At 38.2% G+C, this 21,812-nt stretch overlaps 3 protein-coding genes across 14 annotated transcripts in view; all 3 read left to right on the forward strand.

Annotated features, from left to right (window-relative positions):
* The window catches only part of LOC113681267 (glutathione hydrolase 1 proenzyme), a 55,838-nt gene that overhangs the window by 20,139 nt on the left and 13,887 nt on the right, over nucleotides 1–21,812 (forward strand). The gene's annotated exons all lie outside the window — the stretch shown is intronic.
* LOC149036257 (uncharacterized) lies at nucleotides 518–20,033 on the forward strand. 12 transcript variants are annotated; one of them, XM_089190721.1, is made up of 11 exons: nucleotides 518–1,010; nucleotides 2,267–2,328; nucleotides 2,696–2,808; nucleotides 3,413–3,515; nucleotides 5,347–5,418; nucleotides 5,773–5,885; nucleotides 15,327–15,429; nucleotides 17,258–17,329; nucleotides 17,693–17,803; nucleotides 18,560–18,670; nucleotides 19,134–20,033. In XM_089190721.1, the coding sequence occupies exons 8-11, from the start codon at nucleotides 17,261–17,263 to the stop codon at nucleotides 19,302–19,304; spliced, it is 462 nt and encodes a 153-aa protein (XP_089046847.1). In that variant the 5' UTR covers nucleotides 518–1,010; nucleotides 2,267–2,328; nucleotides 2,696–2,808; nucleotides 3,413–3,515; nucleotides 5,347–5,418; nucleotides 5,773–5,885; nucleotides 15,327–15,429; nucleotides 17,258–17,260; the 3' UTR covers nucleotides 19,305–20,033. The 12 variants fall into 12 exon arrangements, 10 of the variants coding, with proteins under 10 accessions (XP_089046847.1, XP_089046850.1, XP_089046854.1 ...); XM_089190723.1 differs by lacking the exon at nucleotides 518–1,010 and adding an exon at nucleotides 1,982–2,153; XM_089190724.1 differs by lacking the exons at nucleotides 2,267–2,328; nucleotides 2,696–2,808 and having other exon boundaries at nucleotides 530–1,010.
* On the forward strand, nucleotides 9,786–12,579 carry LOC149036258 (E3 ubiquitin-protein ligase TRIM45-like). The gene has a single exon (XM_089190713.1). It carries the CDS (start codon nucleotides 9,990–9,992, stop codon nucleotides 12,234–12,236), a length of 2,247 nt encoding a protein of 748 aa, XP_089046839.1. The 5' UTR covers nucleotides 9,786–9,989; the 3' UTR covers nucleotides 12,237–12,579.

Here is a 21,812-nt window from a genome sequence, read left to right on the forward strand (position 1 = left end):
CGTATTTGCTTCAATCTCATCTGCAATTTCCACATAAATCGGAAATGTCTCGTAACTGCGGAAGTTCTGGGTGAATTTCAGGGAACGCGGTTCGATCAGCTTTTGACACCAGTTGTTTGTTTGCTTGATATGGAGGGCGCCCTTTAGGTTTTTTTCACACAAGAGCAGTCTTGTTCACGATGAGATGTCCACATAATGGGTTGTTTGAAGTTGAAATAATTTTTTGTCGAACTGAGTTTTCTCGGACTTGATAAAGTATTCTTTTCCTTACCGAGAGGACCCATTTGGGAGAAATTTCTTCAAAACCCTGGTCGATATCATTTTGAATTGAACGGAAAGTTTATTTTTGAATAAGCTTTTGTCAGACTGTCTTCCTTGAAAGTCCTTGGCATGAAGTCGACAGACTGTTCTCAAAAAGGAGATATGATCATCCATAAGCTGAGACAAAAAACAAAATGACCTTTAGGAATACTGAGAAAATGACTAGCTGGTAAACGCCACGACGTCATGACATCGAAGGACAACATGCGACAACAAGAACAGCCGTGCACGTGAATACGTTTCTCGGCGAAAACAAAGCGGATCAATTAACTGCTGAAGGAAAAGGACGCACTGAAGCGACTGTTGGAATTCAAGCGAACTTTGTTTTCACATAAAGAAATGCTGAAGGACAATGCCACGAGAAGCGTGATTGAATAACATTGAAAATTAAAAATCGGCAGGGCCATGACTGTGCGACGGAAGTGAGAGTTCAGGGTAATAAAGATGGCAGCTACAAGATCAGCTATTTCCCCAAAGATAGCGAAAGGTAAGAGGCAGTAGTTAAAGTGAGCGAAGAACAAGTTCGAGGCAGTCCCTTTCCGACTCTAGTTAAACCCAGACAGTTCTGTCCTGTGTTATCTTTTGGCCAATGATGTTCGTCTGCTTGAATGTTAAACAAATCCTGGGGAGTGGCAGTGAATGAACGCGATGAAATTGCAGTGACTGATACTGGTAACCACAGGGTTCAGGTATTCAGTAGTGATGGAACTAATAGATAGGATCTTTTGATAGAGACGGTGATAAACATGCAGGGAAAACTCACTTGTCTTAGAGGAGTAGCATTTGATAAGAATAATAACATTGAAGTGAATGAAAGTGATCCTCGCAGTAATTTGCACTACTTAGGCAGTAGTGAAAATAAGGCCTGAAAAAAAAAAAAATTCAGGCCTGTACGGGATTTGAACCCATGACCTCTGCGATACCGGTGCAGCGCTCTACCAACTGAGCTAACAAGCCAACTGGGAGCTGGTCATGAAGTTGGTTCTAAATAAACCCGTGAAGTGATTGAAAAAATGGTTAACCATTTTTTCAATCACTTCACGGGTTTATTTAGAACCAACTTCATGACCAACTTCATGACCAGCTCCCAGTTGGCTTGTAGTAGAGATGGAAAGCTTTTCACCCACGGGAGCTTTAAGGAGCTCTGTCGCTCTGTCGCTATAGGTTGTTTCCTGTAGTGTGATATTGCTGTTGGGTGGAAGAGTGTAAGGGTGCTATCCCTTCCCCCCGTGTGCTGGGGAAGAAGTGGTAATTTATCATGATTAAAAGCTAGGGGTGCTTAAAAAATGCCTGTAAGGCATCAGTGGAGAAGCTCGGCCAACCCCTCTCTATAGAGAGAACCTTGCTTAAAGCACTACTTCTTTTAGATTCGTTCCTAAATTTTTTCTTAACCCTTTACATCAGCATGTATATTCTCCATACTGTTCTTCAGATATTTCCTACGGGTCTGACAAGGAGATTTAATTTAAAACTCAAGGGATTTTCAAGTTAATGAGCATTTCCTCGATTTTTCTTGAGCTTAATGTTTGGTTTAGAAGTGATATCTTAGTGAGAAATTGGATCCTAGTCACCCTCAGAGGTTAAAGGGTTAAGAGTGTGGCGTACCGCTAAAGTAGATTCAAAACACTTTGTAAACAGAGTACTGGCTTCGATTCATAAGCTTGTCTTAAAGTTTGAATATGTACTTTCAAGTGCTAAGTCGTGAGACTGCATGAACGTTGGATCACAATGTCCTCCATTGACCCATAGGACTTGAAACATAGTTGGATACAACCAAAACAGCCAACAATTAATCTTAAAAAGTGTGGCAAAATCAGCTACCAGAATCCAAGGTTTGACTTTGTTTGAAATAGTAAAATACATTAGTTACTAATGACACTTCACTCTTGTTTTGAGAGACACTTTAATTGTCACAATGTACTAACAAATTCTTTCCCTCAAACAGGTGATGCAGATTGACTCCAATGCTCTGCTTGACACATTGGAAAATTACCTCAGAAAACATAGGTAAATGTACATAGATGATCTTTCTAACATCTGTTGATTTTTTGTACTGAGTTCCTTAATGTCCAAGTGCCCTGAACCCTTTCACTCCCAAGATGAAAAGATCAATTCTGTGCTCTGTACTTCAAACATTTATAACAAGTTTGGCTTTGATAATTTTTGTCAATTAAAAAAATATACCTAAGCTAATCTTCTCCTTTCTTTCTCAGTACCTTTTTATTTGAATTTGTGTTAATATTGTAAGGAGAAATTTCTTTTTGGTCACACTAGGGAGTACATGTACATGTGCATGTTTTATTTTACCATGTAACTCCTATAACTGACATATTATATGTGTATAGTATGGTTATGCTGTTCTACTTTCAACCAGGAGACACATGTGCACTGTGTTCAGACAAAAGCTGTTCACTTGAAGTTCATCATGATTACTTAGCTCATAATGGAAAGGGAAGAAAGAGGAAGGGCAAAAGCAAGGGGAAGAAGGTAAACATATAAGCCTCCTATCCACACCCCTTCACAATGCTTGATTAATACAGTAAATGGTTTGAACCCGGGGGTAACATGTAATAGTGTAGTTTGATCATCCAGGTGAGTGTAGTCCTGAGAAGGACTGTTGTGGGTAATGGCGACTGACGTTTCAACAACCTGAGCGGAAGTCATCATCAGAGTCAAGTGAAAGGTTGTTGTGGATTTGACTCTGATGATAACTTTCCATCACATATTCGAGTAGACATAACATCACCTTGCCCAAACATATTTGAATCTAATTCATCAAATCTTTCATACATGTAACTGCTATCAGCTAGTGTTTTATACGATCCACAAGAATCTTCTCACTGGTTATCAAAACTTCAACATTGCAAATTTCAGAGAATCTCCATTAACTTAAGAACTTAAGTGTAGTTTTTAAGTTCATCTTGTTTACAATCTTAGTTTGATCAATCATGGAACATATTTTAATATTTTTCTTTGAGATCAAGTTTATAATGACGTAAAACTACAAATTAAAAATACTGCTATAAATTCTTAGTATAATCATGTTTAGAAATGAAACAACATTTCACTCAAATGTACTCAAATGTTGTAGGAGGGCCACAAGTGTATCAGCATTGTAACTGTTTCATGCCACCCTTGACAAATAAAGTTGGGATGATTGATGGATTGAAACAACAAGTAATGCTACATCAGAGGTAAGGAGTTTGTTACAGCCATTACTCCTCCTTAAGCTATTTTTAACTTTGTAAATTTGGAAACTTATCACTGAGGTAGGAACTTACTACTGGGTTTAATGAGAAGAGTGAATGGACTCAACGGTGGCTGGTAAGAACAAAACAGAGTCACAAAAACTACAACACAAACACAAACTTGTAGAGTTTTGTGTTAGTGTTGTGGATTTTGTGATTCTGTTTTAAGTTTGTGTTTGTGTTGTAGGTTTTGTGACTTTGTTTTATTCTTACTGGCCACTGTAATGGACAGTTAACTGACAATAGCAGTAATTGAATAATTGACCACATCATTCCAATTTTTAAACTTTTAAAAGTTTGAAGTGTGTCAATAAATGTTGTTACAATGGTTCAAAGACTTTGCTGTACAGAAAGTGTTTGATGAACTAGAAAAAAAGAGGAGTGTGTAAAAAGACTAATTCATTCTAAGTGGATGTCTAACCATTGTTTTTATGGTATGAGGATGTGCAGATTTTGAATTAGAATATATAGAAAAAAAATAACATGCTAGAAGGCGAAAGTAGTGTTTCACACTTGCTAGAAACAACTAATTGAAAATTCTTACAGTGCAGCACTAAAATTTCATGATGCATCATGCCCCTACTTCAAAATCTGATTGATAACTTGGTTAGGTAAAGTTTGAATGTGTACTTTCAAGTGCTAAGTTGTGAGACTGCATGAATTTTGAGACAGAATAACAGAAGAAACCCATGCTCTTTTCCTTTTTAACCCTTTACACCTTAGCATCAGTATGCATATTCTCCACACTGTTCTTTATACATTTCCTAGGGCACTGACAAGGAGAATTTGTTTGCCGATCTAAGGGTTCTCATGGTGATCATTCACTTTATTCTCATGACCTTAATGTGTGATTAAGGGCTGATATTGTAGGGAGAAATAAGAAGCTGGTCAATCTTAGGGTTTAAAGGGTTAAGTGGATCTGTCATTCTTATTTTCATCAAGTGCCCTAAACAACCACCAGCTGAGTCCTCCTATTGATTGACGGTGGATGAAGGACGGTGGAATTTGCAGTGATGCTCAGTTGTTATTTATCAAATCCAACACTGTGATATGACAGTGATCTAAATCTTACAGAGTGTGTTGTTTGTTTTGTTTAGGCTCCCATGGGCAGAGTTACATAATTGATCACATTGTTGAGGTTTTGCTGTTCAATGAACCTTTGTGCAAAAGTCGTCGACACTTGCCGTCCTTGTCAGAGTAAAAATTTACCAATGTTTTAAGTTTTGACAACCTATTCTTTAATGTCTGCTCTGTAATAAGTAACTGGAATTTTTCTTTTTAATTCCACACTTCAATTGAGTGGATAGCTGAGTATGTATCACTATCACTGATCTACTAAATAGGGATTTATTTATAGGATAGCCTCATACAGTGTATGCCCTCTATGCAACTGGGGCCTGTTCCGTAAGACTATGACACTCAGTTCTATTGAAATGTTGTAACTTAATTTCACTGTGACGTTGGATCACAATGTCCTCCATTGACCCATAAGACTTGCAACAAAGTGGGATACAACCAAAACATCCTACAATTAATCTTAAAAAGTGTGGCAAAATCAGCTACCAGAAGCTGAGGTTTGACTTTATTTGAAATAGTAAAAGACATCAGTTACTAATGGCACTTCTCTCTTGTTTTGAGAGACACTCTCACCTAATGCACAGGAATACTTGACTGTAAAAGTGATATGATATCATTTACAATTTTCCCACTTACCAAAAGATGATAAAAAGGCATTTAATTGTCACAATGTACTAACAAATTCTTTTCCCTCAAACAGGTGATGCTGATTGACTCCAATGCTCTGCTTGACACATTGGAAAATTACCTCAGAAAAGATGAGACAGTAAATGTACATAGATGATCTTTCTAACATCTGTTGATTTTTTTACTGAGTTCCTTAATGTCCAAGTGCCCTGAACTCTTTTACTCCAAGATGAAAAGATCAATTCTCTGCTCTGTACTTCATACATTTATTACAAGTTTGGCTTTGATAATTTTTTGTCAATTAAAACAATATACCCAAGTTTATTTTCTCCTTTCTTTCTCATCACCTTTTTATTTGAATTTGTGTTAATATTGTAAGGAGAAATTTCTTTTTGGTCACACTAGGGAGTACATGTACATGTTTTATTTTACCATGTAACTCCTATAACTGATATATTTTATGTATCTAGTATGGTAATGCTGTTCTACTTTCAACCAGGAGACACATGTGCACTTTGTTCAGACAAAAGCTGTTCACTTGAAGTTCATCATGATTACTTAGCTCATAATGGAAAGGGAAGAAAGAGGAAGGGCAAAAGCAAGGGGAAGAAGGTAAACATATAAGCCTCCTATCCACACCCCTTCACAATGCTTGATTAATACAGTAAATGGTTTGAACCCGGGGGTAACATGTAATAGTGTAGTTTGATCATCCAGGTGAGTGTAGTCCTGAGAAGGACTGTTGTGGGCAATGGTGACTGACGTTTCAACAACCTGAGCGGAAGTCATCATCAGAGTCAAGTGAAAGGTTGTTGTGGATTTGACTCTGATGATAAGTTCCTCTCAGGTTGTCGAAACGTCGGTCACCATTACCGACAACAGTCCTTCTCAGGACTACACTTACCCAAACGATCGAACTACACTATTGAATGCTTAAATTAGTTATCTCTTTTCACTACCATGAGCCACCAAGACAGAATTTCTCCTTACAATATCAATACAATCTCAAGCAGACAAGTGATGAGAATAAAGAAAAATATCATTTAGGGGATTGTAAGTTGATCCAATGCCAAATTCTCCAAACTAACATTGCAAGAACTGTATGACAGACAGTTAGGAGAATTACAAATGAGATCTTGGGAGTTAAAGGGTTATTGTGCTGTAGTTTCAATCGTCATGCAATCTTGTCACTCTAACTTAGGCGGTCACGCTTTTTTACCGTGTGAAGCTTACGTGACTGAAGATGTTCAAATGTAATTTTGCAAATCGTTACGTTGTTCTTCCTCACCGTTAAGTCAGTGAAAGTATTCGCTCATTCATTAACTCATTCATTCATTCATTCTAGTGTTCAATAATGTTTTTATATATCTCTTTAGCAAAATTCGCCGTGACATAATAAGCAAGAAAAGCTTGTAGAAAATATTGATGACGAAGAAAAACGGCTCCTAAAGCTAATGGGTTGGAAGGATGGAGGAACAGAGTCAATGGTGAGTTATTTTTAACTATACTTCCGTCGTTCTATGACGATTTAGGTTTTCCCTGGGATCCGATAACCCCAAGGGTAGAATATCCCCTGATCTCAAACTTCCTGTTGCGTCACGATTTGTGCTTCTTGAAAAAGTAAGCTTAAGTTTATATAGTCTTTCTTAATTTTGATGTACAATCTGTTGTAGTTGTAGTTTGTTTATTAATACCAATTGCAGCCACGAGGCTGGATTACAGGTACAGCGCAACACCCTAATTAACAATACTGTGTGCATAACGAAACGTTACAAAATCTTTAAACCTATTAGTATTAACAATAACCTTGTGTTGAAGCTGGTGCCTTAGATTGTATTTTGATTCATTATTAACCAACAACCCCTCACATATGGGAAGCAGTGGGTTGCCAGATTTAACGCTTTTCACGAAATTGACGCACGACTCAGCCCTACGAACTTCCAACGGCGCAAAGCCGGACTGACACAGCGCTTCCTGGTACGATACTCCAGGCAAAATAATTGACAATGCACGCTTTTGCATTCTTTCTGGAGCGTAGCATAGAACTGCGGGCAGATCTGAAAATACAGGCGACGCGTATTCTACAACAGAACGAATGACTGCGCAATATATGTATAATCTGCTTAAGTCTTCTCCATCCTTAGCTATCTTTACTTCCTCCTAGTTTGTCTTTAACTTATCTTCGTTTGTCTTTATTATCGTGTTAGTATTTTGTATTCTCCGTCACGTTGTGCACCACTGAGCCAGTTGCGACTGGTCACGCGATCATAAATTAATGCGAGAGGTTACGTCACACAAACGTATATTGGGATCGTGAACAACAGGACGCTTTTCTCTAGATTGGTATACTATCGATTAACCTTTGTCGTCTTTCTTCATTTTACATCGTAGGAGTGTTTTTCGTCGGAGGAAGATCTCTGTATATCCGAGCAGGAAATTCTACGGTTCAAAGCGAACCAATCGTCAGTGTCACAGCAGCGACGGAAGCTTCAAGAGAAACTTCGCCAACAATTTAACAATTTGACGCTTAAGGAGGGTCTTAAAGTCGCTATTGTTCATTAGGCCTTGTTAAAAATGCACTCACAACAGGAGATGGGGAGATGGACGATAGGAAATGGGCAGCGGATAGTGGGGATGGGTGGGAAAGTGACTGTACTAGAGAGACAACTTCCCTACCCCATCCATGTTGGTAGAAAGTAGTCACGGGTTTCTGTAGTTACGGTGAAAAGATTGTGTGTGTGTGTGATGTTGTTTATTGTATGCAAGTGAAGTCCGCAAGTTGTGCAGCGATGTAGCAATGTTAATAAGGTTTTCCCTTGTTTTAATTCTTTATTTTAATTTTACTCCCTGATTACACTGTAAATCAGGATGAGTTTATGTGAAAACGGAAATAAATCTCTTGAATCAGATACTGTCAGATATCCAGGCTGAATCTTTACTCGACTTATAAAGTCTTTGTTTTCAGTCGTTTTCACCAGAAGCAAAGTTTATTCACTTGTCTTGGGAATTTCCCCCGCTATGGACTTCCGAGTGTCATTGTAGAAATACCAAATAGTAATTTGCGTTTGCGGCAAAACGAAAAATGAATTTCAAAGACTGTACCTTTTAATGGGAACTCCTCTTTTGCTTGCTCTTACCTGTCCTTTGAAACTTATTGCTATACTTTGCCCCTTGCACGAACTCATGGTAGGGCGAAAGTGTCAACCGAGATGTTTGATGGGATATTTCTTCCAGAACCTGGTGAACATCTCTTTAATTAAGGATTTTTTGCCAGTGTAATGAACAATTTCAATTAAAAGTGAGGAATGTTAGAGATTTTAACAAGACTATTTGAATTTTTGCCTATCTGCCCTTGGTCAATCTGCTTCTATGTGTTAAACGGATAGGGCCTGATGCCCGAAAGTGGTAGATCTTGGCTCCGTTTTACTTTATACCCATACCTTTAGTAACAAGTAAAGTTCTTATCGAGGCCAAGAGTTTAATAACCAATCACGAAATCAAAATGAGTTATGAAGCAATCAACTGTCTCTAACCTCCTCATCTGACGTGTGTGGGTTGGTCACGGAGAGCTTCCTTGGGAAGGTGTCGACTACACCCGAAGGAATGGGCAATTTCAACGGAAAAGTTACGTTTGAAAGGTATTGTTCCCCTTTAACTTCGTTCCTAGTGCGTTTTTTCTACGTTTACTCAGTAAGCTGACTTTAAAATGCACCTTATAAAATGGAGAGCCTTTCCTTTCTCTATAATGACTCAGTTCTAAAATTTGTCGAAGATGTGAGTTCGTAATCCAATTTAAAACCCTCGTACCTTAATCCTGAGCGTAAACGCACCAAACAAAAGAAAACAATCCTTTTCGGGACGGTAAACAAACGGGAGTGGAGAGAAGCGGGACCTTGTCTACGTGAGGCAGTACCCTCGCCGCCAGCGTGAAACGAATGCGAGGTTTCCCCTCTCCCTCCCTCCCTTCCGTTTCATCTGGGGGGAAGGGTGGGGGTCATTAGCATATACACAGCCTAAGGGGAGGTATCCTAAAGGGAGGTATCAGGAAAATTTTATTGTGACACGACCAAAATCCTTCAGAAGTTAGAGTACTTTTCCCTGGCGTATTCAAGAGATTTTCAGTTTCCTCCGTTTCAAACTGAAAATGCAAACTTAAAAACAGGATATATATTATTATTGATATATTTCATTGGAATCTATATGTTAATAGATCAAGGTAAATAAGTCCTTCTCATTTTGTCTTATATTTAAACTTAACGGAAATGAAAGCAAAATAGAGTCTACCACAAATTTCTCTCCCTATAAACAAGTACGGGTAACGGTCTCTTTTCATGGTCGGTTCAAATAAATGCATTCTACGCGCATTTTTTAGAAATACAGATCTGACCCGATAATAAATGGCAATTTCCTTTAGAATCACGCTCTTCTCAAACACGCTCTGTAAAAGTCAGCGATTGGTCGAGGCCATTCTGAAGGTCAGCCACTCTTTCGAAAACTGATTAAAAACAAGTCTGTCTACAACTGCATAATAAGCCTTTGAATGTGTGAGGTCAAGGTAAATTTACACGATTCTCAGAAATCTTACATAACGAATATGCCAAAGACAACTCTCATGTAATTGGTCAAAATTAATAGCATTTCTATCGCATGACTACTTTGTAATTTGTTTTACGCCTGTTTGATTCATGAAGCGAAAGCCTTATCAAGCCTCTAATCATGGATATCAAAACGTTGCTCGCCAATCTTCATGAAGAAGTATCCTGCTCTGTGTGTATGGTCACATTTACTGAACCGAAACAGCTTCCATGTTTGCACAGCTTTTGCCTCCACTGTTTAGTAGGAATGCAAAGAAACAGCGGCCGCCATGATGTCATAACATGTCCTGAGTGTCGAAGGGAGAGTCAAGTCCCTGGTGGAAATCTTAAAGATCTGCCCACAAACTTTCGCATCAACAGCTTACTAGATGTGTTGGCCATAAGGGAGTGCAGTTCTACTGGAGTGAAATGCGGAAACTGCGACAAACGTAGAGTAGAAAGTTTCTACTGTTTTCAGTGCTGTTCATTTTGGTGTGACGAGTGTATCACTGTGCATAACTTACTCCGAGCAAATAAAGACCACCGAGTTCTTGCGCTCAAAGATTTTGGAGATCAAGACATAGAAGATGTCTTAAAACGACCAGCATTTTGCCCACGACCGGGCCACGAAAAGAAAGAATTGGAATTCTTCTGTAAGAAATGTGAACAAGCCATTTGCAGTTCTTGTGTTGCAACCACTCACGATGGACATGTTAAGATACTACTGGAAGAAGCGGCAAATGAAAAGAAATTGCAAGTCATGTCTCAGATTGAGTCCAGAAAAGTAAAAGTGCAAAGAATGAGAAACAAAATATCTCAACTTGACGAAAGCTGTGATAGAATCCAAACCCAAGTCGCAAAAGTAAAAAGAAGTGCGCAACAGTTTGCCGAAAGCATGATTGCTGTCATCGAAACCAAGAAACAGGAAATCTTTTCTGAAGCGGATCATGAGGCACAACAGTACCTGGAACGTTTGCGAATACAAAGGATCGAGATTGAAAACAAAGTAAAAACGGTCGAAACAGCTGTAGGAAAATCTGAAACACTATTACAACGGAGCACAAACGCAGAGCTTGCACAGTTGGATGACTCACAAAACACAACACTCTTGAAAGGAGTTGATGATGAGAGAGAAGAAGTCGACTGCAACCTTGAACATTTAACATTTATTTTCGAGGAAAACAAAGCTTTGAAGACAAAAGCAATCCACGAGGGAATCGGCTCCATTAGAACGTATCTCAGCAAGACCAGAGCGGATCAAGCAACTGCTGAAGGAGAAGGACTCACTGAGGCGATCGTTGGAATTCAAGCGAAATTTGTTTTGACGACAAGAAATGCTGAAGGACAACAATGCCACGTCGAGCGTGACCGAGTAACAGTGGAAATTAAAAATCAGCAAGGCCTTGACTGTGCGACGGAAGTGCGAGTCCAAGATATTAAAGATGGTAGCTATAAAGTCGGTTATTTTTCCAAAGAAACTGGAAGATATAAGGCAGAAGTTAAACTAAACGGAGAACATGTTCCAGGCAGTCCATTTCCGGTGCGAGTGAAACCCAGAGAATTCAGACCCGTGCTATCTTTTGGCCAACTAGGTTCGTCTGCTGGAGAGTTAAGAGAACCCTGGGGAGTGGCAGTGAATGAACGGGATGAAATTGTAGTGACTGAACCAGGTAACAACAGGGTTCAGGTATTCAGTAGTGATGGAACTTACTTACGGTCGTTTGGTAGACAAGGTAATAAACAGGGAAAATTTTATCACCCACTCGGAATAACAATACATGAGACTAATAACATTATAGTCGTGGACAGCAGAAACCACCGTGTTCAATTGTTCAGTGAGCAGGGTGGGTACCTGAGCCAGTTTGGTGGTAAGGGAAATCTTGTTCACCAGCTGTCTAATCCTCACGGTCTATCTGTGGATACTAAAGGCAATATACTTGTTGCTGATAGCGTTAACAAATCAATTAAGATCTTTTCTCCTGACGGCCATTATTTAAGTAAATTCGGGGGTGAGGGTTCTTTTACCTTTCCCTTTCACTGCATACAATATGACAAATATCTGATAGTGTCAGACAGAGATGAACATTGTATCAAAGTGTTTGATAGAAATGGTAATTTTTTATACAAATTTGGAAAGAAGGGGGAGAGGGATGGAGAGTTCAATGGCCTTCGTTGTTTATCAGTTAACAAGGCAGGTCACCTGATGGTTTGTGATGCATGGAATCACAGAGTACAAGTATTTGAGCTAAGTGGAAAATTTGTAACAAAATTTGGATCAAAAGGAGGGGAAAAAGGAGAATTTCATATCCCTATCTCTACTGCAGTGCTCAGTGATGGTCGAATAGTTGTGTCCGACTGTTGGAACTATCGCATTCAGATATTTGAATAATAATCACATTACTATGCCTTACCAGATTTGAGCTCATATTTTCAAATTTTTAAACATGAAACTGCTTTTGACACGTAATTTATATTCTCTGTAAGAATCTTCTGAATGGTCAATGAAACTACAACACTATAGTTTCAATTAATACTACATCCAAGATAAATATCTTGTTACACCTATTTTATATGATATTGTTAATTAAGTAATTACAGAATTTACTACTATTGTCATAAAACAGATCATCTACTCCACTGGTTTAACTCACAAAAAGGCTCCAAACTCAAAAATTGTAAATAATCAAACGGTAGAAATGTGTCATTAAAGTATTTGTGATTGCATTTGCAAACTTCGCTGTATAGTAATCACTTGGCAAAAACAAAAAGGAGTGATTTGAAACTTTCCGACTGATTTTAGTCCAATATATCTGGGAAGGTCACAATTACACCTCATTTATTATGAAAGAAAGCTAAGATGAGAAAAACCTTAAAATTTTTTAGGATTTGGGGTAGTTTCCACCGTTCTGTCTTTTAGGATTTCGGGTAATTTTTCTGCAGCTTCGTCTTTAAGGACTTGGGGTAATTTTCCGCCTTTCGGTGTTTAGGATTTTGGGTAGTTTTCCGCCATTCCGCCATTCCATCATTCTCCTGCTCCGGCTTTAAGTGCGTCCCTTTCCGGTGAGATGCCACTAATGTGGGGAATTAGTAAGGATAGCCCACACTGTCTCGTCTTCACTAGATTTTTATTCTTCTCCTCTTCTATTCTCGCTAGGTTTCACAACTGTCACAACTCCTCGACTCGACTGATTTTTAAAAGATTTCTTCGACTGAAAGCTAAATAAATCACAGACAATTGTTCCTTATCTTTGCGGGACACCTTAGTTAAAAAGAACGCTGATTGGCTAGATACAAATCTTCCAGACATAAGAATAACAAAATTTCCAGACAAACATTTCACAATCGCTATTTGATATCTATGCTATTATTCTGTTTCCGACAGCGTCCCTTTCCGGTGAGATGTCTAAAAAGCACCTCGTGGAAGGTAGCGACCGACCAAATAACATATTTACTTCAATCTCATATTCAATTTCTACATTAATGTTTTAGGAAATGTCTCGTAATTGCGGAAGTTCTCGGTGAATTTCAGGGAACACGGTTCGATCAGCTTTAGACACCAGTTGTTTGTTTGCTTTATATGGAGGGCGCCCTCTTGGTTTTTTCACACAAGAGCATTCTTGTTCATGATGAGATGTCCACAGAAAAGGTTGTTTGAAATTTAAATAATTTTTTGTCGAACTGAGTTTTCTCGGACTTGATAAAGTATTCTTTTCCTTACCGAGAGGACCCATTAATGGCATGAATTTCTTCAAAACCCTGGTCGATATCATTTTGAATTGAACAGAAAGCTCATTTTTTAATAAGCTTTTGTCAGACTGTCTTAATAACTTAAAAGTCCTTTGTCATGAAGTCGACAGACTGTTCTCAAGAAGGAGATATGATCATCCATAAGCTGAGACGAAAAACAAAATGACCTTTAGGAATACTGAGAAAATCACGAGCTGGTAAAAGCCATGACGTCATGACACCGTGGACAACAAGTTACAACGAGAACAGCGGTGCACATGAATACTTTTCTCGGCGAAACCAAAGCAGATTAATCAACTGCTGAAGGAAAAGGACGCACTGAAGCGATTGTTGGAATTCAAGCAAACTTTGTTTGCTTGTTTCCAAATAACAGTGAAAATTAAAAATAGGCAAGGCCATGACTGTGCGACGGAAGTGAGAGTTCAGGATAATAAAGATGGCAGCTACAAGATCAGCTATTTCCCCAAAGATAGCGAAAGATAAGAGGCAGTAGTCAAAGTGAGCGAAAAACAAGCTCGAGGCAGTCCCTCTCCGGCTCCAGTTAAACCCAGACAGTTCTCTCCTTTGTTATCTTTTGGCCAGCGAGGTTCGTCTGCTTAAATGTTAAATAAACCCTGGGGAGTGGCAGTGAATGAACGCGATGAAATTGCAGTGACTGATACTGGTAACCATAGGGTTCAGGTATTCAGTAGTGATGGAACTAATACTTAAGATCTTTTGATAGAGACGGTGATTAACGGGGAAAACTCACTCGTCCCAGAGGAGTAGCATTTGATAAGAATAATAACCTTATGGTGGTTGATACTCTTAACAGCCTTGTCTAATTGTTCAGCGAGCAGGGTGAGTACCTGAGCCAGTTTGGTGGTAAAGGAAATCTTGATCACCAGCTGGATTATCCTCATGGTTTATCTGTAGATACTATAGGCAATATTATTGTTGCTGATAGGTATAACAAATCAATTAAGATCTTTTCTCCTGATGGTCATTACTTAAATTATGTAAATTCGGGGATGAGGGTTCTTTTCCACCTTCCACTCTCACTTCGTACAATATGACAAATATCTGATAGTGTCAGATGCAAACGAACATTGTATCAAAGTGTTTGCTGGAAATGGTAATTTTCTATACAAATTTGGAAATAAGGGGGAGGGGAATGGAGAGTTCAATAACCCTCGTCATTTGGTTTATGAGACTTCAAACCACAGAGTTCTGGTATTTGAGCTGAGTGGAAAATTTGCGACAAAATTTGGATCAAAAGGAAATAAGGAAGGAGAATTTAATACAGTTATCTCTACTGCAGTGCTTAGCGACGGTCGCATACCAGTAGTTGTTTCTGACTATTTGACCCATCGCATTCACATATTTGAGTGGACATAACATCACCTTGCCCAAACATATTTGAATCTACTTCATTAAATCTTTCATACATGTGACTGCTATCGGCTAGTGTTTTATATGATCCGCAAGAATCTTCTCACTGGTTATCGAAACTTCAACAAAACCTACAACATTGCAAATTTCAGAGAATCTCCATTAACTTAAGTGTAGTTTTTAAGTTTATCTTGTTTACAATCTTAGTTTGATCAATCATGGAACATATTTCAATATTTTTCTTTGAGATCAAGTTTATAATGATGTAAAACTACAAATTAAAAATGCTGCTATACATTCTTAGTATAATCATGTTTAGAAATGAAACAACATTTCACTCAAATGTACTCAAATGTTGTAGGAGGGCCACAAGTGTATCAGCATTGTAACTGTTTCATGCCACCCTTGACAAATAAAGTTGGGATGATTGATGGATTGAAACAACAAGTAATGCTACATCAGAGGTAAGGAGTTTGTTACAGCCATTACTCCTCCTTAAGCTATTTTTAACTTTGTAAATTTGGAAACTTATCACTGAGGTAGGAACTTACTACTGGGTTTTATGAGAAGAGTGAATGGACTTAACGGTGGCTGGTAAGAACAAACAGAGTCACAAAAACTACAACACAAACACAAACTTGTAGAGTTTTGTGTTAGTGTTGTGGATTTTGTGATTCTGTTTTTAAGTTTGTGTTTGTGTTGTAGGTTTTGTGACTTTGTTTTATTCTTACTGGCCACTGTAATGGACAGTTAACTGACAATAGCAGTAATTGAATAATTGACCACATCATTCCAATTTTTAAACTTTTAAAAGTTAGAAGTGTGTCAATAAATGTTGTTACAATGGTTCAAAGACTTTGCTGTACAGAAAGTGTTTGATGAACTAGAAAAAAAGAGGAGAGTGTAAAAAGACTAATTCATTCTAAGTGGATGTCTAACCATTGTTTTTATGGTATGAGGATGTGCAGATTTTGAATTAGAATATATAGAAAAATAATAACATGCTAGGCGAAAGTAGTGTTTCACACTTGCTTAGAAACAACTAATTGAAAATTCTTACAGTACAGCACTAAAATTTCAAAATGCATCATGCCCCTACTTCAAAATCTGATTGATAACTTGTTTAGGTAAAGTTTGAATGTGTACTTTAAAGTGCTAAATTGTGAGACTGCATGAATTTTGAGACAGAATAACAGAAGAAACCCATGCTCTTTTCCTTTTTAACCCTTTACACCTTAGCATCAGTATGCATATTCTCCTCACTGTTCTTTATACATTTCCTAAGGCACTGACAAGGAGAATTTGTTTGCTGATCTAAAGGTTCTTTTCATGGTGATCATTCACTTTATTCTCATGACCTTAATGTGTGATTAAGGGCTGATATTGTAGGGAGAAATAAGAAGCTGGTCAATCTTAGGTTTTAAAGGGTTAAGTGGATCCATCATTCTTATTTTCATCCAGTGCCCTAAACAACCACCAGCTGAGTCCTCTTATTGATTGATGGTGGATGAAGGATGGTGGAATTTGCAGTGATGCTCAGTTGTTATTTATCAAATCCAACACTGTGATATGACAGTGATCTAAATCTTACAGAGTGTGTTGTTTGTTTTGTTTAGGCTCCCATGGCAGAGTTACATGATTGATCGCGTTGTTGTGGTTTTACTGTTCAATGAAACTTTGTGCAAAAGTTGTTGACTTGCTATCCTTGTCAGAGTAAAAATTTACCAATGTTTTAAGTTTTGACAATCTATTCTTTTATGTCTGCTCTGTAATAAGTAACTGGAATTTTTCTTTTTAATTCCACACTTCAATTGGGTGGATAGCTCAGTATGTTTCGCTATCACTGATCTGCTAGATAGGGATTTATTTATAGGATAGCCTCATACAGTGTATGCCCTCTATGCAACTGGGGCCTGTTCCGTAAGACTATGACACTCAGTTCTATTGAAATGTTGTAACTTAATTTCACTGTGACGTTGGATCACAATGTCCTCCATTGACCCATAAGACTTGCAACAAAGTGGGATACAACCAAAACATCCTACAATTAATCTTAAAAAGTGTGGCAAAATCAGCTACCAGAAGCTGAGGTTTGACTTTATTTGAAATAGTAAAAGACATCAGTTACTAATGGCACTTCTCTCTTGTTTTGAGAGACAGTCTCACCTAATGCACAGGAATACTTGACTGTAAAAGTGATATGATATCATTTACAATTTTCCCACTTACCAAAAGATGATAAAAAGGCATTTAATTGTCACAATGTACTAACAAATTCTTTCCCTCAAACAGGTGATGCTGATTGACTCCAATGCTCTGCTTGACACATTGGAAAATTACCTCAGAAAAGATGAGACAGTAAATGTACATAGATGATCTTTCTAACATCTGTTGATGTTTTCTACTGAGTTCCTTAATGTCCAAGTGCCCTGAACTCTTTTACTCCAAGATCAAAAGATCAATTCTCTGCTCTGTACTTCATACATTTATTACAAGTTTGGCTTTGATAATTTTTTGTCAATTAAAACAATATTAACCCAAGTTTATTTTCTCCTTTCTTTCTCATCACCTTTTTTTTTAAATTTGTTTTAATATTGTAAGGAGAAATTTCTTTTTGGTCACACAAGGGAGTACATGTACATGTGCATGTTTTATTTTACCATGTAACTCCTATAACTGACATATTTTATGTCTATAGTATGGTAATGCTGTTCTACTTTCAACCAGGAGACACATGTGCACTGTTCAGACAAAAGCTGTTCACTTGAAGTTCATCATGATTACTTAGCTCATAATGGAAAGAGAAGAAAGAGAAAGGGCAAAAGCAAGGGGAAGAAGGTAAACATATAAGCCTCCTATCCACACCCCTTCACAATGCTTGATTAATACAGTAAATGGTTTGGACCCTGGGGTAACATGTAATAGTGTAGTTTGATCATCCAGGTGAGTGTAGTCCTGAGAAGGACTGTTGTGGGTAATGGTGACTGACGTTTCAACAACCTGAGCGGAAGTCATCATCAGAGTCAAGTGAAAGGTTGTTGTGGATTTGACTCTGATGATAAGTTCCTCTCAAGTTGTCGAAACGTCGGTCACCATTACCGACAACAGTCCTTCTCAGGACTACACTCACCCAAACGATCAAACTGCACTATTGAATGCTTAAATTAGTTATCTCTTTTCACTACCATGAGCCACCAAGACAGAATTTCTCCTTACAATATCAATACAATCTCAAGCAGACAAGTGATGAGAATAAAGAAAAATATCATTTAGGGGATTGTAAGTTGATCCAATACCAAATTCTCCAAACTAACATCGCAAGAACTGTATTGCAGACAGTTAGGAGAATTACTAATGAGATCTTGGGAGTTAAAGGGTTATTGTGCGGTAGTTTCAATCGTCAGGCAATCTTGTCACTCTAACTTAAGCGGTCACGCTTTTTTACCGTGTTAAGCTTACGTGACTGAAGATGTTCAAATGTAATTTTGCAAATCGTTACGTTGTTCTTCCTCACCGTTAAGTCAGTGAAAGTATTCGCTCATTCATTCATTCATTCATTCTAGTGTTCAATATTGTTTTTATCTATCTCTTTAGCAAAATTCGCCGAGACATGATAAGCAAGAAAAGCTTGTAGAAAATATTGATGACGAAGAAAAACGGCTCCTGAAGCTAATGGGTTGGAAGGATGGAGGAACAGAGTCAATGGTGAGTTATTTTTAACTATACTTCTGTCGTTCTATGGCGATTTAGGTTTTCCCTGGGATCCGATAACCCCAAGGGTAGAATATCCCCTGATCTCAAACTTCCTGTTGCGTCACGATTTGTGCTTCTTGAAAAAGTAAGCTTAAGTTTATATAGTCTTTTTTAATTTTTATGTACAGTCAGCTTAAGTCTTCTCCATCCTTAGCTATCTTTACTTCCTCCTAGTTTGTCTTTGACTTATCTTCGTTTGTCTTTATTATCGTGGTAGAATTTTGTATTCTCCGTCACGTTGAACATAATTCTGTGCACCACTGAGCCAGTTGCGACTGGTCACGCGATCATAAGTTGATGCGTGACTGAGGATATGTCACACAAATATATTAGGATCGTGACCAACAGGATGCCTTTCTCCGAATTGATATACTATCGATTAACCTTAGTCGTCGTTCTTCATTTTACATCGTAGGAGTGTTTTTCGTCGGAGGAAGATCTCTGTATATCCGAGCAGGAAATTCTACGGTTCAAAGCGAACCAATCGTCAGTGTCACAGCAGCGACGGAAGCTTCGAGAGAAACTTCGCCAACAATTTAACAATATGACGCTTAAGAAAGGTCTCAACATCGCTATTGTTCATTAGGCCTTGTTAAAAATGCACACACAACAGGAGATGGGGAGATGGACGATAGGAAATGGGCAGCAGATAGTGGGGATGGGTGGGAAAGTGACTGAACTAGAGAGACAACTTCCCTGCCCGATCCATCTCGGTAGAATGTAGTCACGGTTTTCTGTAGTTACAGTGGAAAGATTGTGTATGTGTGTGTGTGATGTTGTTTGTTGTATGCAAGTGAAGTCCGCAAGGTGTGCAACGATGTAACAATGTTAATAAGGTTCTCTTTTGTTTTAATTCTTTATTTTAATTTTACTCCCTGATTACACTGTAAATCAGGATGAGTTTACGTGAAAACGGAAATAAATCTCTTGAATCAGATACCGTCAGATATTAAACATCCAGGCTGGAATCTTTACTCGACTTATAAAGTCTTTGTTTTTAGTCGTTTTCACCAGAACCAAAGTTTATTCACTTGTCTCGGGAATTTCCCCCGTTATAGCAAATAGTAATTTGCGTTTGCGGCAAAACGAAAAATGAATTTCAGACTGTAACTCTTCATGGGGATTCCCTTTTTTGCTCGCTTTGACTTGTTCTTTCAAACTTATTGCTATATTTAAAATGTCCCTTGCTCGAACTCATGGTAAGGCGAAAGTGTCTGCCGAGATGTTTGATGGAATATTTCTTCCACAACCTGGTGAACATCACTCTAATTAAGGATTTTATGCCAGTGTAATAAACAATTTCAATTGAAAGTGAGTGTTGGAGATTTTAATAAGACAATTTGAATTTTTGACTATCTGCCCTTCGTCAATCTGCTTCTATGTGTTAAACGGATGGGGCCTGATGACCCAAAGTGGTAGAACTTGGCTCTGTTTTACTTTATACCCATACCTGTAGTAACAAATAAAGTTCCTACAGAGGCCAATAGTTTAATAACCAATCACCAAATCAAAATGAGATATGAAGTAATCAACTGTCTCTAATCTCCACATCTGACGTGTGTGGGTCGATCACAGAGAGCTTCCCTGGGAAGGTGTCGACTTCACCCGAAGGAATGGGCAATTTCAACGGAAACGGATATTTACGTCGGAAGCGTGGCAAAGATCACAGTACTGCTTAGTTCCCTTTACTGGTCACAATAATTCTAAGCAACAGAACTAGGTACCCGCGGGGAAGTTACGTTTGAAAGACATCGTTCCCCTATACCTTCGTTCCCAATGCGTTTTTCCCTCGTTTACTCAGTTACCTGACTTTGGAATGCGCCTAATAAAATAGAAAACCTTGTTGAAGGCCTAAATGTAATAACTGTCCTAGATGTAATAACATTTGGTCCCAAATTTAATGAAGTCCTAAATATAACAACATTTAGTCCTAAATGTAATAAGCCTCCAATACAATCGTTTAACTCCGTCAGTGCATTGTTGTTGTAGCGGACATTCACAGTGAGATGTTTGAGTGACGGCTGTTGCATCGAGGAATCCTCGGACCAATATTTACGGTATATTGCGGGCTCGTAGATATTAATCAGCGTCTCTTTATTTGCTAGAGACGTAAGTCGAGAAGCAGTGGCCACAAACCCTTATACTGATGTGCTTTTGGCATCAAATTGACAGACATGAAAACAAATAAGCTTGGTCAAGAGAGAACATATATTCCACTTTCGATCTCAAATCGATCTCATTTCATTTTTTGTCTTTTTCTCTTCTCCCCGCCGTGAGGGGAGAAAATGAATAGATAAACAAAAAAATAAATGAAAGAAGAAAGCTCGTCAGTTTGCACTTATAGTTACATAGCACATGACCCGATTACCGAGGTGGAGTGAAGCCATAAAGGGATCCCAGGTGCGAAAAATGTATATTCGAGCCTGCAAATTGTCCTACAAGTCAGCGGACTCCCTTGTCCAAGTTTGTAATTTGGTTTGTGACTTGTTAACTCGATCACTGATCGCACAAGTGTCACGTTATCCCATTTTTCTAAAGGCTATTGTACCTGAGAGTCTGAGCCAGTGATATTTGGAGAGAGATATAGGTTAGCGTATTCATTGTTTTGCCAGCTGTTATTTGATGCTATATTGTTTATCAGTATAACGGTTTGCAGCTAATATTTCTCGACTTAGTTCTAGCAAATAAGAAGACACTGATTAACATCAACGAGCCCCCAATGTGACATGAATACTGGTCAGAAGATTTTTTGGTGCAACAGCTGTCACTTTAACATCTCAAAATGGATGTCCGCTACAACAACAATGCACTGGCGGAGTTATACGATTGCATTGGAGGCTTATTATATTTAGGATTAAATTTTATTACATTTAGGACTTTATTAAATTTAGGACCAAATGTTATGTTGATTTAGGACTAATTACATTTAGGACAGTTATTACAACTAGGCCTTCAACAAGCCCTTCCTTTCTTTCTAATGACTCAATATCTAAACTTTGTCGAAGATGTGATTTCATAATATTCCAATTTGCAACCCTGTTACCTTGATCCTGAGCGTAAACACACCAAACGAAAGAAAACAATCCTTTCCGAA

This window comes from Pocillopora damicornis, chromosome 12 (assembly GCF_964200805.1).
Source record: "Pocillopora damicornis chromosome 12, jaPocDami1.2, whole genome shotgun sequence".
Classification (NCBI taxonomy): Eukaryota; Metazoa; Cnidaria; class Anthozoa; order Scleractinia; family Pocilloporidae; genus Pocillopora; species Pocillopora damicornis.

Excerpts from the sequence above, each read along its gene's own strand:
- LOC149036257 (XM_089190721.1), top strand. The coding sequence starts at position 17,261 with ATGCTGATTGACTCCAATGCTCTGCTTGACACATTGGAAAATTACCTC. Across the intron at positions 17,330-17,692 it reads GAAAAGATGAGACAGTAAAT|GAGACACATGTGCACTGTTC; the intron begins GTACATAGATGA and ends ACTTTCAACCAG. Across the intron at positions 18,671-19,133 it reads ATGGAGGAACAGAGTCAATG|GAGTGTTTTTCGTCGGAGGA; the intron begins GTGAGTTATTTT and ends TTTACATCGTAG.
- LOC149036258 (XM_089190713.1), top strand. The coding sequence starts at position 9,990 with ATGGATATCAAAACGTTGCTCGCCAATCTTCATGAAGAAGTATCCTGC.